Source organism: Fulmarus glacialis, unplaced genomic scaffold (assembly GCF_000690835.1).
Source record: "Fulmarus glacialis isolate BGI_N327 unplaced genomic scaffold, ASM69083v1 scaffold11101, whole genome shotgun sequence".
NCBI lineage: Eukaryota > Metazoa > Chordata > Aves > Procellariiformes > Procellariidae > Fulmarus > Fulmarus glacialis.
Window position 1 is genome coordinate 15,179 of NW_009194778.1, and position 17,138 is coordinate 32,316.

General features: G+C 39.0%; 1 protein-coding gene across 1 annotated transcript in view; it reads left to right on the top strand.

Moving 5' to 3' along the window:
- The window catches only part of SIM2 (single-minded family bHLH transcription factor 2), a gene marked incomplete at its 5' end in the record, with an annotated part of 46,772 nt that overhangs the window by 13,162 nt on the left and 16,472 nt on the right, over positions 1–17,138 (top strand). The window contains 3 exons of the mRNA XM_009587878.1: positions 10,065–10,150; positions 12,445–12,644; positions 16,481–16,587. Of these exons, the coding sequence (XP_009586173.1) occupies positions 10,065–10,150; positions 12,445–12,644; positions 16,481–16,587 (393 nt within the window). The remainder of the gene's footprint in view (positions 1–10,064; positions 10,151–12,444; positions 12,645–16,480; positions 16,588–17,138) is intronic.

Sequence of the window (17,138 nt, forward strand, 5' to 3'; positions counted from 1 at the left end):
AGTGGTCTGCTAACAACTGGATAATTCTTATATAATTAGTTATAAGCCTAATGTAAGTTACACAAGGACTGTGGAATACACTGTGTCAGGTTTTCTCCACTCTGTTTGATGATTTAAGGGCACCGTTTCAGTCAGCTAAGAAGCAAATGCCAGTGCATACCTTCCCTCTCAAGGAAGAACATCTTCCTTACATACATTTTGTTCGATACTAAAAGAAGTGAACAGAAAATTGGACATCTGGAAAGATCTTTTTTACACTAAGTTTTAAAGAAATTTTTCTAGTAGTACATATGCAAAAGACAAATGATGTTAGGAATTTTTGTTTTAATTAATTCAAAAATATTTTATAGGAGAACCATTATTGAAAGATAATGGTTTAATATTATGATTCTGTTACCACTGTTTGTTAGTGTTATTTTAAACTTGAGAAACCTAGAAAATATTATTATTTTTGATGTACAAAAGTGGAAAAGAGAGCAGACTGCTGGCATTAAAAAACCTTTTTTTGTTGGTAATTAACAGTAAAATATATCAAAGAGTAGAATGGCTCAGACTGAAAAAGCTATTCTTTTCCTTTCTGCCCTGTTGAATTTCTGCTCTAAGGAAAGTTTGGAAGCATCACTTACAGGAGCAAAGAAAAATTTGGGCAAATGCTAGCAAATGGCTGAGTTTGGATGACAGGGATGATAATAGAGAGAGTTTACCCCCTGCAGCACTGACAGGATTCTGAATACAGTCAGGACACAGAACAAACTGTCCAAATGGTGAGGAAATTTGGGCAGCTCGTGCAAGCTTGGAACTCTAGGACAGAGGCTAACAACAGAACTGATTGCTTTCCTACCACAGCAAGAGCATTACCAGGGCAAACCAAGTCAGCTGACAAACTTCTGCTTTCAACTTAGTGTGTGCATAGGAACTTGCTCTCTCTCTCTCTCTAATTTGCAATTTTGCCATCTAAGGCATTTATATTTTGTCATTCAACTGGTGCCACTTAGTTGCTAAAAAGAAGATGAGTATTCTCAAATACTTAAGCCTGTTACCTGCATGTGTACATATGATGCTGCAGTGTAATAGGAAGAAGGGAAAGTATGTCTAACTGGTTTGTTTCTTCTCTCTTACTTGGAATCAGTTTTGACCACACATACCAAGAAAGGACAGGGAAATGTTGTTTTCATACACCCCTTTGCATGCAGTATTTCACTTTGCAGAATAGTTTTAGTCACAACCTCGCTTTTGTACTCTTCTTTCTGGCATAGCGATAATAAAGATGGTCAGCATGCACCAGGCTTACAGGTCTGACTCCTCATTTTCCACTAACTCATCTCCAGGCCTGCTTCTAAACTTGTCATGAGGAAAGTCCACCAAAGGCATTTGCAAGCCCGTTCTCACGCTGGCCCTGTTGGTCAATCCTGGATTCCCAGCTTCAAGGACTACCTTAAAACTGTGTGTGTTATTATGCAAGCATCTCTTTTGTATGCACCCTACAGTGCTTTTACCTCTTTTTTGTTCTAGAAGTTGGTGTCACTCTCATTCAGAATTAAGAGATAGAAGTTGTGGCATTCTCTCTCCTCTGTCTCACAAAAGCTATAGCCTTGTTATGCTCACAAGAGACCAGCCAAGATACTCGCATGCTCTTTTAGCCAGCAATGTGCTGTGTGGCACCCAGATGCTTTGCAGATTACATAATAATAAGAGTAGAACATGTGCAACTTTATAGTGTAGAGGAGGTAAGATGAAAATAACCAACTGAAAGGGCAAAATTATGCAGAGTGTTTGGGGGATGGGCAGTAAAGTGTTATCCAGACATGAACTTGTGGTATCTGTGTTTCCACCCTGTAAAACAGCCCAGCAGGGACATGGAGCCCAGCTTATTACACATGCGTGCCTTGTCTCCAGAGGAATGCACCAGCTTGAGGCAGGCGCGTGTCTCCACACAAGTTGGAGAGAAGGTAGAAGCAGGTGACTGCGTGCACAGTGCTTTGGTCTAAATGTGCCCTTTGAGAACAGTTTTCATCTCCTACACTATAGCTGAAATTTGACATTGCACCCAAGCTGCCACGTAGAGTGAACATGAATCATCATCTGTGTCAAGAGCTCCCAATTTTAATGTTGCTTCGTATCTTTCATAGTGACAGATGAGACATACATTCTTAAAACAGTGCATGGTGCAGCAGTGTGCAGTTTGCATGCTGATGTATATTAATTTACAAAGTGGTTCTGCAACAAAACAATGCCATATTTTGCTAATGTCAAAACTTGGGACTTTTGGGAAAGAGATATAAAATAGTAGCCTTCACCTTAGAGAAAATAAAGGCATGAGAGGTGAAGCTGTGGAAAAAACTATGATCTGTTTTCTCAGTCCACTGTGCAAGCAGCATGCAAACCACAGAATTTTGTGACTGTTTTCTTTCAAAAGAGATGAAAGATGGAGTGGAAAGCAACGGTGAATTTCATAGTTGCACCCCCAGGGATGGACAATTCTGGCTTCCATAAAGCTAACCATAATTTCACAGAAATGCTTGGAGAATCCTGTTTGGCAGTCATGTGCAATATGAACGAACCAATGCACAAACTCTTCATCCAAAATAGCAAGACTCATTTTCTTTACCATGACATTTATTCTATTTATGAGAGTAAGAAAACACAAATCTGTAAAACATAAACAGACTCTTATTCTTGACTAGCGCTTGCAGTCACACTGTATTGCATGATATACTAAGCTAAGAAAAGAAAAGGGATTAACGGAAAAGGCATACTGTGTAGAAATGGTACCTAATGCTGTGAGGAAGAAATACATCTTCTGTATGTCCATAGACAGCAATATTTTTCTACGTTCTCATTCACATTGTGTGAATTCATTGCTGTGTTTCAGCTCTGTGAGGATGTTAACATACGGATAATTTTGGGCTGGGATTTGAATGAAGCCATTTACTCTCTGCCTCATTTATAGCTTTTACTGAATCTACTCAACTACATTGTAGCAGTGCTTCAGGGAGGGAGCCTCTGTAAAATGACGAGGCAATATAGTAATATATTAGTAGAATAGAAAAACTTCTCAGAATCTGATAAGGGAAACATGGAGTTTGGCTGAAAAATAAACAGTGATGCATTTGAAATGGACATCTTGGACATGGATATGGACTCTGACTTGCAGTGCCTCCCCCTATAAAACTCATTATAAATGATACCTCAATTTTATTACAATATCTGCTAGTAGACATATTGAAAGAGTCAGGATCTCAGTAACCTCAGTTACACCCTTCCAAAGAAGAGCAGCAGAAAAGATAGAGAAATCTGCTCAAAGTATATAATCATGTTGATCAAAACTAGTATTTTACTTGCATCAGTTTTCATTTCCAACTATTACCAATCACCCAGTTAGGGAAAAATGGAAAATTGGAATTCCAGGATAAAAACTGAGTCTCGCAGGTCATTCTTAAAAAGATTTCAATAAAAGTTTGTGGAGCAGTGGGGAGAGGACAATCACTTTCAAATGTTAAACATTGATACAGGGCAAACAAAATCAGAAATTTGCTATCATAAGTAAATCCAAGTTATAACAAATATTGGAAGTGGCTGGAATAGAAAAATAGACCTGCGATTGTGTTCCATACAACTGGAAAAAGAAAAGCACTATGCCAAAAATGGGAGGGTAAACATTTAGAAAGAACCCTGAAGCTCTGCTTTTCATCTCTAATTCCTGTAGTAGATAAACACAACATCAGTAAGTTCTGGGAAATGTTAAAAGCTGTACTAAGATGGTTGGTCTTCTTTTCAGGAAGGTAACATCAGAACCTTTCAAGATACTTAGCAATTTAGAAGTGGGGGTGGAGGTTTCTTTTTAGCAATAGCAGCTATTGAGACATTTTCTTGACTCATCTTCTGAAAAAAGCTTGAACAGGAGAATGTACAAACTTTGAAAATTATTCAACTCACTTATGAAAAGAAGGATCAATTTCTCAATTATTTTAAAGTTGTTTGGAGAGGAAAACAAGTCACATTCAGGTGAAGAGGGAAAATAGATGCTAACATGGAAAGTAAAGAGGAAGATGGGAAAAGCAGACACATGCTGCAATACTTACACCTGTAAAGGAAAACTGCGCTAAAACTTTTCATAGCAATACACAGCTGTTCGTCAGAATTATAGATGGCTATGGCAAATGCTAGAGAAGGTGCAATTAGACACACACATTTTGTCATATGTGGTGGACTTGCTGGAATAGTAGGTATTTTAAAGAAATGGTGTGAGTAAGAGATAGAACAACAGTGAAATTTAGCATGAGTTGCAGCAAAATTTGCCATCTCCATGTGGTGACTACTCACTTTTTTGAAACCTCAAGTGGCTGGGAGAGGAGTGGCTGGAGAGCAGCCCTGCAGAAAGGGATCTGGGGGTGCTGGCTGATGCTAAGCTGAGTATGGCCCTGGCAGCCAAGAGGCCAAACCGCATTCTGGGGTGCATCAAACACAGTATAACCAGCCGGTCAAAAGAGATATTACCCCACTGCATTTAGCATTGGTGCAGCCTCACCTTGAGCACTGTGTGCAGTTTTGGGCCCCACAATTTAAGAAGGATGTGAAGGTCCCTGAATGTCTCCAGAGGAGGGCAACAAAGCTGGTGAAAGGGCTGCAAGGCATGTCCTGTGACGAGCGGCTAAGACTGGGCTTGTCTAGTTTGGAGAAAAGGAGGCTGAGGGGCGACCTCATTGGTCTCCACAGCTTCCTGAGGAGGGGAAGTGGAGGGAGATGCTGATCTCTTCTCCCTGGGATCCAGTGACAGGATGTGTGGGAACGGTTCAAAGCTGCACCAGTTCAGGTTGGACATTAGGAAGCATTTCTTTACTGAGAGGGTGGTCAAACACTGGAACAGGCTTCCTAGAGAGGTGGTCGATGACCCAACCTGTCAGTTTAAGAAGCATTTGGACAACGCCCTTAATAACATGCTTTAACTTTTGGTCAGCCCTGAAGTGGTCAGGCAGTTGGACTAAATGATTATTGTAGGTCCCTTCCAACTGAAACAGTCTATTCTATTCTATTCTATTCTATTCTATTCTATTCTATCCTATTCTATTCTATTCTATTCAGCTTGTTGTCAGTTTTCTAGTTTTTCATCTTGCTTCTGGAAGCTGTAGTCAATGGGGCAATATAATACATAATACCTCCTGCAGTGACAAATGTGAATTTACATGTGAGATTGTTTTACAATCTAAAATATCCCCAATACCACACTGTGTGAAGATACAGTTGTTTCAGTTCCAGGTGTTGTGAAGGTGCAGTTGGAAAGTACAGTTTACTATGGGAAATATTGCTATGCTTAACGAAGTCTCCTTTGTTTCTTGCAGCTCTAAAAATGCTGTTTTGTAAATACATCAAGTTACATCCGTACAAAAATACACAGAGTACATACACGGAGATTACAGTGCTGTAATAGTTCTTTTAATCATTATCACTAATAATAATATGAAATACATCCTCATGCAGAGAAATTGGGTTTCTTTTGTTAGAGATTAAAACATCTTCACATTGGATCTGGTTTTGTTTCTTATTCTCCCTTTTCATAAAAGAAAACAAAACCAAACCAAAAACAAAGCTGAGCTATATGTAGTTATCAATATCCATAGGGTTTGAATGAGTTACTTTTTCTCCTTTCAAACATATGGAAAACAAAAACCAACAAAGATTGTTATAAATAAGGGTTTTTTTGTGTTAACTCAGCTGGAACATTTCCGTAAGATTTTCTGGTCTACTCAGCAGCATTTTGTTTCTCATCCTTCATTAGCTGATGTCTGCGACCTGTTAGTTTCATCTTTTCTCTATAACAAACAAACATAGTTTATACATAGATTTTTAACATTTTCTTAACACTTAAAGGAAGGGTGTTAACATCACTTACAGTGATGCATTTATATAGTTAACATTTCAAAATAATTAAATACAGTGGTTAAGCTTCTGTTATTAGATGGTATGAATATTCTCTAATAATTAAGAAGGCTATTTTCCTTCAGTGTTGCTTATATTCTGGTTTAGTCATAACATTTTACTATTCATTATTCTCTCTCTTAAGTTTCATATATATGTGCTTAACCCACAGTTCTCTCAACCTTTAACTACTTAAGAACTGGTAGCACTTGATTGGTTTCCTCTCTGTTTCAAACCTCTTTTACTTTCTTCATAGCCTAAGATCCTTTCTGTTATTTATATGTGTTGTGCTTACATGTTTGCTTGAAAGAACACTAATGATATCAATAATTACATTACTAGGTCTAGATGTTTTATGTGTTATATTTTTGCAGCTTTTCAAAACTTAATTCTGATAAAATCACTTAACTCTTAAGAATAATTGGTTACATTCACCTCTTTCTTAAGCCTGAAGTGCTTCTTTTACATTTACTGTTTTTCTGTCTTCCCTAATTTGAGACCTTCGCTACATCCCTGGACATGTCCAGTCATTCTGCTTTTACAGCAGGTGCTGGCTATTTATGCTATAGGCTTTTTTCCTGTTTTAAAACTGAGGTTTCATGCCTACTATCTTCTCACAATTTTGTGATTAACCTCTGCAGCAGGACAGCATGCATTAGCAATCACTCTCCTCACAGCTCATCTGATTTCTCTTATTTGAATATTCAGCATCTCCCTCTTTGCTTGCTAAACCTTTAAGTACCTCATTTTCTTCCTACATTCTCTTCATCAAAATGGGCCATCTTAATTGCATCAAGTACAGCCTGAATGTGATATTTTAAGTTTTGCATTATATTGACAGATGTGTTAGCATCCAGCAGGATACCAGGGCTCTTTATTTCCCAATCAGCTTTACAATTACAAATTCACTTTAGTTCTTTTTTGCTTTGCTACCCCCTTCTGCTACTTTCAATGGTATTGGGGAGTCACACTGGCAAAGGTATCAGTTAATATGAATACTAATTCACACTGTTCACAGTCTTGCACATCTAGACTCTTTATGTGAGTGTTTTAGTCTTACTGCCTCTTTATATTTTGCAGTCTCTTGATCAGGCCTGGAGATGTTTTTTTATTCCCAGTAGGCGCGCACAAACACACATATGTACACAGAGCCCACCAGTGACAGATCAACCTGACAACAGAACAGTGCTTTTACAGGCACCACATACACACTATAGCACTCACATGAGCATGAACAATATGAATGGCCTGGTCCTGCTTTTCCTTGCCAGCGAGTCAGTCTCAAAGCTTGCTAGTAGATTTTATACTCACACACACACACTCACAAGGTTCTCTCTCTGGTGGCTTTTGTATTCTTCAGCTCCAATCCTGCAAACAAGATGCCAGACACCATGTAGCATCTGCACATTATTCACTGGGCACCTTGATACAACCATTAATCTTAACCAGCCATGTAACAATCCCAGCAGGCTGGTTAAAATTGCTGTGACACTGTATCCACCTGTGCTATGGGACACGCTGCATTACTAAATAACTGTGTTAACTGTTGTTACAGCCCCAGACCATCCAGGAATGGTCAGGCTCTCCTTTTCTCCTTTATACACATTCTGCTTCCCCCCCACAAAATGGCAACTCTCACAGTAACACTGGGGTCCCACACAAACACAATCAATCACTCTTAATACACACAGGAGGAGGAATGTTTATCATCATGTATACACTACTTTGGCCTCTTCAGGTAAAAAGGCAGTATGTCACTCAGGGCCCAGATTCTGTTTGGCCCCATGGGCCACCTCTCTTTTTGCTTATTTAAGGCATCTTAATACCAGTTAGCTCAAGCCTCAAAAATGGAAGCTCCCAGATGAGTCCCCAGTTACCTCATGGGTAACTCTTCCCTCTTTAGATTACAGGCATGAGAAGTAACTGATTTAAGAGACTAGTGTTTGTTGGTTCAGCAACACACTACTAAAAAACTAATAATACAATTACCAATAATTAATAAACACATCATTTTAAAATTACAGTTATATAATTTTGCACTTGATTACACACGACTGATTATTACTCTTCAGTCTCACAAATCACATGCAGCTACTATTGAATTACAATTCTATCACCCTTCTGTCCCCATACCACTTAGTGCTAGGGTGCAACTCTATCCCTCTTTACTCTGTCCTCCTGCACCGCACAGCATCCTTGCCCTCAAATTGTTTTAATCACCCTCCTGATTTCCTAGAGAGCCTATAGCTAGTTACAAGGACTGGTGTTCCAGGGGGACCTCTTGCTTACAATCTACCATCATGAAATCAGGGAGACAAGACCCCTTCTTAAATAATGAAATAATTACCAATTTTAAATAATAAAGGAAAAATTACCGTCTGGGTACCACTCTGGTTTTATAGACACCTAAAGACCACACTGTACATCATAACCTATTCCTGGTGGAATAGTGAAGTTAGAGCTAACTGAGTGTTTCTGTAGCAGTACACTAGTCTGCAGTAGCATTTAAAAATGAAGGAAGCAGCAAATAGAAAAGTAATGAATAAGGTGCCTGGAAGGAGCTTATTACTGAAAGAGACTCTTTTAGGTCTTGTGGCAGGTCATTTGAGAAGTTTAAGGCATTGTTTCCAATTCCAGTGATCACCTCTTTTTATAGAAAAATGTAAGTAATTAAAATTGCTAGCAACTCCGTCCATGTCCAAAGATGGTCTTTGCACCCTCATTCCTGTGTGTTAATTATTTCTCTCCCTTGGCACCCTTGAAGGGAGAAATTTACCTTTATTTTGTGTGCATGGGACTGCGGCAGAAAGAGAACAAGCACTAGTGTTAGGTCACAGAGAAAACTGTACTGAAGCCATGAATTGCACCGATGATCCCAACTCCCAGATCCATTCTTTACTCATGAGATCATACTTCAGCAATAGTAATCTGTACTGTATGGCTTCCTCCCACCAAATTGTATACATTTGTATTTAAAACTCTGTAGTAGATGTGCCAGTTCATTTAAGTGCCTGTTTTTCCACATATGGATGTAATTTGCATTAGGAAGATAAATGGAAAATTCAAATACTCAGGAAGGCTGATACTAGTTGAGACGCACTACATATTGCATTTCTTTTCTCTCCTCGCTAAATCCTTTTTCTGTGGTTGTATCTTCAGACCTTTAAACTCAGAACTTGATGTAGAGAGTTTATTGGTTTCCAGGTAGTGGGCTGAGGCTCAAACCACTGCAGGTTTGTGGCTAAGAGGTGTTAATTGGGTGATGGATGCACAAAAATTGGAACACAACTCAACAGATAAATCAAATTAAAGCAAGACTCCAACTGAATACAGTGGACTTTGGATCAAACCCTGTGGGGAGTTAGGAGGTAATACACATTGCAACAAATCTGAAGACCCCTCTGCTTCCCTGATTTTCCTATTCACAGATGTATCAAATGAGTTTTCTTTTCCTAATATAGTTGTGTTCTGCCAAATTGCAACTTTCAGTAAAAAAAGTCAGAAATATTAATGATGTCTGAAATGTTGTTGAGAATAATTATCGTTAAAGAGAATAGTAACTTATTTTTAGCAGAAAATATGTGTGTACCTGAGCAATATTTAACTTTAAAACATTTCTGGAGGTTATCCATGAAGATATTTGTTTAAAAACCATCTACCAGATGGTTTTGGAAGTCAGCAAGACAGGTAGTAATATTGCATATGGAGGCCAGAAGTTCACCAGTCTGGGCATGACTAGCTACGTACACTCAGATTATTAAAAAACCAATGAATTTTCTTGTTTCCTATTCTGCTGTTATTTTGGAGAGTACTTTCATTTACTTATGCTCCAAAGGAGGCATTTCCTTCCCTTTATCAATATGGGCTGGTACCTAGCTGTTCAGAAACAAGGTGATTGCCTTGTGAAGGGTGGTAAAAACAGAAATTTGGAGACCTAGTCATGCTGACTTGTCCAACTTTCACAGGGAATCCTAACATGAAGGTGAAATAAATCCTGAGGGCAGAGATCAAATGGGAAAGTAGAATGGCTGACTTCTATTGCTGCCTAAGGCTGAGACATAAACACATCTGTTAAATCGTAAAAGGCAATGTTATGGACAGTTTTGAAATCTTCAGTCATAAATAAGCAGTGTGGTTTATGCTTTCAGAATATGAAATTGAGAGATCATTTTTCCTGAGAATGAAGTGTGTCCTAGCCAAGAGGAATGCAGGATTGACATGCAGTGGCTACAAGGTAATGTATATAAGCTTCCCTCCCCCCTTCCTCCACCCCAAGTATTCAAATGACCTGTTTATTTATTTAGGGTTTTTTACATATGTGTAGCTGAAAGCAAAGTCTGTGATGGAAAGGATCAGAACAGATGCAAAAAATGCCACTGCTGATTGCAGATTCCCTTAGTAATGCAAGTCCATACTCTCTCACAGTGAGTTGGAGTTTGCTTTGTGGCACATTCCTACGTCCTGATCCCTGATCTTCCAGATTGGGGAATTGGCTGGAGCACAGCCACGAAGGTGCAAGGAGAGCACACAGCTAGTCTTATTCCCCTATGGAACTGGAGGCAGGTGAAGCAGGAACCCAGACGCAGGAACTTGGAAGTCTTCCCACATCCCTCTGCCCAGGTGTTACCGTGCTCTGGCTGAGCAGCCACCCAGTTTCACAAGTCACCTCATTGGCCTGATGAGAATTACCTCAATTAATAAGACTGTAATATTACCCTAAACAATCATTACTATCAACTCAGGGTTGAATTGTACTAAACCACCAAGTCTGTTTATGAGTCTTAAAGTTTATATTAATTTTCTATTTATTACATGATATCAGAAGCCACTGCAAATGCTGAGATTCTATAACAACACCTGCCATTCAGGTAGTTCTTATTTTCAGCTTTACAGTGTGCATTTGCTGCTCTTTGAGCTACACAGTGTAATTCTATCACTTAAGCATCAGGAAGAAGGGTACTTCACATACAGTCTGGTAAGTCTTCTGGTTTGAGTCATTCAAAACCAAAAAGAAAAGTATGCGAGAGAAGCAGAGCTCTTTTAAGGAATGTGTTCAAGGTCCAGACATATATCTGTCTATTTACACTGTTATCTACCTGGTTAGACTGATAATTCTTCATTACATGGACTCCTGTTTGCTCAGCTGCTTCCCAGCAAAAATGATTCTGTCCCAAAGCTGAATCTGAAATCAGGTAGAAGAGTAGAGCTTGTAGTGGTGGTACCTCTTTATGGGTTTTTTTTACCCATTTATGGCTGCTAATCAGAGGGATCACTTTCTTTCTTCTTTTGCTCACTATTAAAAGTTTATGCAGTGAAACATTTAAGGATGTATTCCTCTAGAGAGATGTTGGCCTAAATTTATTCTCTTTGACTGTACTGAGAGTCAGGACTTAATAATTTTGAAAATATCACCTGATTAGCTGAAGCGCAGGAAAAACTCATGAATCACATAGTATGGGAATTAGTAGGATCTGCTGAGAGATCTTAAATAAGTTTTGCTTGCTACTGTACTTTTGCTAAACATACTAATCGTTTGGTGACTGGAGAGGAGGAAGGAAGGTTATACAGGAAGAACCTATTTATAGGTGACTGTTTAGTAGATTGTTCAGGAGTACTAAGTAGAGTGGAAATTAATTCCTTTCCATTGGATACAGTTAAAAGACAAACAAATACAGAAATTAAGCTGAAGGATGTGTAGTATGCCTGCTGTTTGGACTAGAAAATTGGCAGGAGCACAAATGATTTCTAAACACCAGAACTACATTAAATAAATCTTAAATACATTCTAAACACCAATACTACATTAAATGAACCTGGGGACTATTCCAGGTTACAGTTTCCCCCCCTCGTTAGCTGACATTATGAATTTTTATAGTCTAACACTGAAATTATCACTCCTGTGATTAGGAATTGTATTAGGGGATCCAGGAATCTGGTCTCAAGATCCTGGGCTTGGTCACATGTCAAAAGAATGTCATCTGAACTTGACTGGAGAGCTTAAAACTCATTTCTAGTGCATTTACATATATCACAGTTAATCTTTATAAGTGTGATGCATTAATCTCCACTGGATTTTTAAAGTGCCTGTTTTTCATCAGAATAAAAACTCATTAAAATGTAAATGTTTATATATCTCTGTGTGTTTGTGTGTGAGAGAGAGAGTAATTTAAAAAAAGCAACTTCCAGATTTTTTTATTAATGAACAAGAATTCTGACTGTATCTACAAGAAATCTATATCAAAGAGAGTTTAAAGTATTAACTAGAAAACAGTCTAGATAGATAGTCCCCAAAGAGCATGTGCTTTAATACTGGATTAATCATGTTGGCAGTAAACACAAAAACTGCATTTACTGTGTTTTAATTTCCATTTATAAATTAACCGCACTTCTGAAGCCTTAACAGACTATGCAGTATTTAAGTGTTATAAGGGTGTATTGCTTTATAACCTCATTGGAACTGGGTGGTCAGCTGACTTGCAGCCTCTTCCATTGCCATCAGATATTGAGTGTGTTTTCTTCTCATGCCAGGTGATCCATTGCAGTGGCTATTTGAAGATACGGCAGTATATGCTAGATATGTCTTTGTATGATTCCTGTTACCAAATCGTTGGACTGGTGGCTGTAGGTCAATCTTTACCTCCCAGTGCAATCACTGAGATCAAACTTCACAGTAACATGTTTATGTTCAGAGCAAGTTTGGACTTAAAATTAATATTCCTAGATTCCAGGTAAGCAGCTATTTCATTTCTAGCATAAAGTGTTTTCAAAGTCAAGTGTTATGATAAGCTACAGTGGTTTCCAAACACATCAAAATATCCATGAAAAAATAAAGCAGTCCAAAACAGATCTGGAGCACAAAGACCATGTGGGTCTTCAAAGCTCTTCAGGTAGCTGGATAGACCGTATTTTGTCTTGAATGCCAACATATAAAAGCCTGTACAATTTAACCTATAGTTACCCACAGTTTCAGAGAGTCAACGAAAGCCTTCTTGCTGTGAGTAATTGGCAGATGATCAGTAATATATTTTTACCTTAAAGGACATAAATTTTAGCATACAAAGCTAGTGGAAGGAATAAGGATGCACCATCATCCATAATTAAAAAAACCCCACAACTGAAACACTGAGGTCAAATAACTCGCTGGGGTCATCCAGAAAGCTTTTGACAGAGTAGTAAGAAAACATAGTCTTCTGCACTTTAGTGTAATGCCTTAACAATGAAACCAACCCTACTAATGGGATTGTTAGAATGAAAACTGATTCAATTGGTTACTACCTGAAAACACAGACTTCTTAAACAAAACTTGGGAAAACAGCTATTGATGAGGAAAGATAACCCTGCCTCCACTCTCAACTGATATAGCTCACATACCAGCTAAGAAGAGGAGAGCACAAAACCAAAACTGAGGGAGTTGTGAAATGATTCATTCCTCTCTTTTTGAAACATGGTATCTTTTAGCATAAAATGATACTTTGTACAGTGCAGTCCAAGATACCTTGACGGGAAAAGGCCAATTCCTAGACAACATAACAGAGTTGACTATTGACAAGATGATCATTCTTCAAAAATCCCTGCATGTGGAGCAGTATGTCACATACCCTCTCATTTCCCTGGCATGCTGGATTTGCCAGAAGCAGAAATGATATTCATGTGTAGCAGTGAAAAAGAGTCTGTATCCAAGACAGTGGGGAAGTTTTGCATGGCAGGTCAACCATGCAAGAACATGCTCTTTCTCCATGCTAAGTCAACGAGATAGTGGGCCATCAGCTGCTAAAATACAGAGAACTAGTTGTTTCTGGAATCCTTCCCTTTTTTTTGGCATGCTTTACTTAATGTAACAGCTACAAAGAAACACAAGGAGTTTTAGCAACATGCCTTTGCATGTGAAAAAAGGAAATGATGTGCCTAAGAGGAACTGCCTGGAGACATAAGTGTCTTCAAAGGAGACAGTATAACCAGAGGTGTTGACAGGAGCACGGATAGAACCAGTTCTGTTGCATAGCTGTGTTTACCAAAAAGCAGGTGGGTGTTGTCCACACACAGGACAATCAGGGGTATTAAGCATTACCAAAGCCCTTTACTCTCCCAGCTGAGCAAACCCAATTATATTTGCTCAGAGCAGGGACATATTAGGAATAAGACAGAACTGTTTTCAGGCTTGCTTCTGGTATCCATACAAGGAAAAGTGTTGCTAGACCTTTAGAGGTAACAGTCACAGCAGACAGGCCAGTATGAAAGCCATAGCAAGGAGCAGTTAAATAAGCCTTTCCAGGCACTTGATACAATGTAAAACATGCAAGAGTTCATTTATCAAGGTCACTGGGAAAAGGAGACAGTTACTTCCCTCCAAAGTGATCTGCTGCTTCCGATTTTTGTAGTGCAGCCTATGCATTCATTGCTACATGGTTTACAAAGGCTTTAAAGAACTCAAGGACAGAACTGATCATTGGGGCAAGCTCTGTTTCATTCTGTGTGCCCTGTCACATGTGAAGAACAATCTTCAGAGCCCAGGCTGCCCACAGTGGCTTATTGAGGGGTTGGTTTTGTATTAAGGAAGTCAAGCAGCTGAATTAATGTGCAGATTCAAACTTTTCAAAAGTTTGGGTGTCCTCGTAACTGTTAATGATGTTTTTTTGGCCCATGGGAAGACCAGCTTCAAAGTGAGGCTACACCTCCAGAAAAATTAACACTTGGCTTAGGTTTGTGGCATTTTGGTTGTTTTTTGATTAGCTGTTTCTGTACTCACCAATTAAGTGAGCAGGATGGAACTGCCACCCTAGTCTTAATTGCACTGAAGTCAGAAGGAGCACTGAAGTCAGAAGGAGCACTGAAACCTGAATGGGATCTTTCACCAGTATTTCACCATGCTGACAGGCTTAAGTGAGAATTTGGGCCCCTAGACTTGTAAGTAGGGACAGCGCACACTGCAGAGGAGAAACACAAGCATATATTCACATATCCTCCTGCAGAAAGAGAGCACATGTGCTCACTCCGCGCTGGCAGTCCCTGACTGAGGCAAAGGCACGCATGAGTTTCCCAGATCAAGGCATAGCTAGGGGAGGTATGGATGTATTTGTACTGTATTTATAATAAATCAGACAGCAAAGGCATTTTTGTTGTTGTTGTTTTTCTGATCTCTTTCAGAAGAATCCCACCCCCCAATGCTCTGTCTCAGGTAGAATATAAAGTCCCCAGTCTCTGTGGGGTCCACATGATTGCTTAGCATTAGGGTAAGAGTAAGAAGATGCATAATAGTTACAAAAGAAAAAAAAGTAATAAAAACCCAAAGTTTCCATTATCTGCAACTCCCCAATGACACATGTTGCTTGAGACTCCTGTATTAATTTCTGTAGATACTACTGTGTTATTCTCTGATACAGTGTATCCTCATTAGTATTTAAGTTCAGACCAGAAGCACTCTTTTGAAGTGAATGTCCTGACCGTCCCCACTCATTGCACTGCAGTTCATGTCATGAAAAGGCCTTAGGCATGTGAACTGGATTCCTTCTGGATGAATCTAAACTGGAAGGCAACCTCCAAGAGCATGTCTAAGGCAATCCAACTATTATAAAGCTTTCAGTCCACAGGCCTACACTAGAGCTAGTCCCAAGTAAAAGTCCTGAAATTAAAATACGCAGATGCATCTGCTGCTGCAGAAGTAGATCCTCAGCAGTAACAATTTTACTTTGCAGATATTGCCTGCTAATGGACTGTGTTGCTTGTTAATGTAGACACACCTTTGTATGGTTCTGCCTTTTTAGGTGAAGAAAGCCCAGGACAGCATAAAACACCCCCAGCAACACTAGGTAAACAAGCCACATTATGGCACAATGTACTTTAAGGATTTTTCTTCTCAAGCAATAGGGCTAAATAAACAAAATTCCATTTTGAACCATGAAGTTTGACTCTTCAGGTCTGACCCAGTGTAAGTGTGACCAGTGTAGCCTGGTTCTTTAACATCTGCAGAGATGCTGCTGTTTCAAATTTGTTCCATTATTCTACTTCTCATCATGTGAGGATGTTTTCCTGAAGTCTATCTTCAGCCTTCCTTTTCTTAGCTTGTGATCTTCATAGCTCTTTTTCTTCCACATTCTCAGCTGGAATAAGCTTCTGCTTCCTTCTTCTGTTAGGCGTTAGCCTGAATTTATTTATAGACCATGATCACAGCTTCTAAGACTGACATACATGCTACACTTGTATGTTTGCAAAAGCAAATGAAAATGTGTCAGCAGTCCACAAGAGTAGTTTTATTGTTTCATGGATGGCTCCTCAGCTGGATCTTTGTGCAAAGGATCATGCATGGCAGTGGCAAAAGCCCAAAGTGGAAATAAGTAAAAGAACTCTTTTTCCTGCCTGTATGTAAGGCTGGCCAGGGAATAGCTGCACCCTGCTTTGGCTGGATTGAGAGGATTTATTTTCTTATAAAGATGAGGATTCTGTTTCCAAAACTAACATTTTGTCCTGCAGTTTTTAGGCACCTGATTTGTTGGCACAATCAAATATTAGGTTAATGAAACTGAATATTCCTAGAGATTTTGCTTATTATGGAATCTTCCTTTTCCAGGGTCACTGAATTAACTGGATATGAGCCCCAAGATCTGATAGAAAAAACCCTCTACCACCATGTTCATGGCTGTGATGTGTTCCATTTACGATATGCTCATCATCTGCGTAAGTAAAAAGAATGCTAGACTGAAATTTATTAAGTAGAGTGAGAAGTTTTACAGACAACAGGCACTATGATGGAAAGTAGAGAAAGCTTTCCAAATCTTGACTGGAGCTAGGTTTTCGAAAGTGCGTGGCTATCACTTAAGGAAACCATTAGTTCTGCAAATAAGCTAGATACTCAATAGGTTGTGCTTCCGAAAAAAAAAAAAAAAAACCCAAACCAAACATACCTGGCCACTTTTATCTTTCTACTTATAGGATCTAGGCTCTTTTGAAAATTTGGACTTGATTCTGGGTGGTGAACTCCTGAAGGAAAAAAAACCAAAAGAGCACGTGAGTGAGTGAGAGGGGAAAATCTGAACTTTACTAGCCTCTGCTGTTAAAAGAAAAATTATGCAACAGCTCCCCATTCCTCTGAAATATGTTAGTAATAATCATCCCATGTTTGAAGTGAATGCAAACCCAAAAAATCCTTAGATTAACGTTCATTAATAGCATGTGGATGAGGTTTGGAGAATGGACTGTCAGGAAAAAAAATTACACATTTAATGATT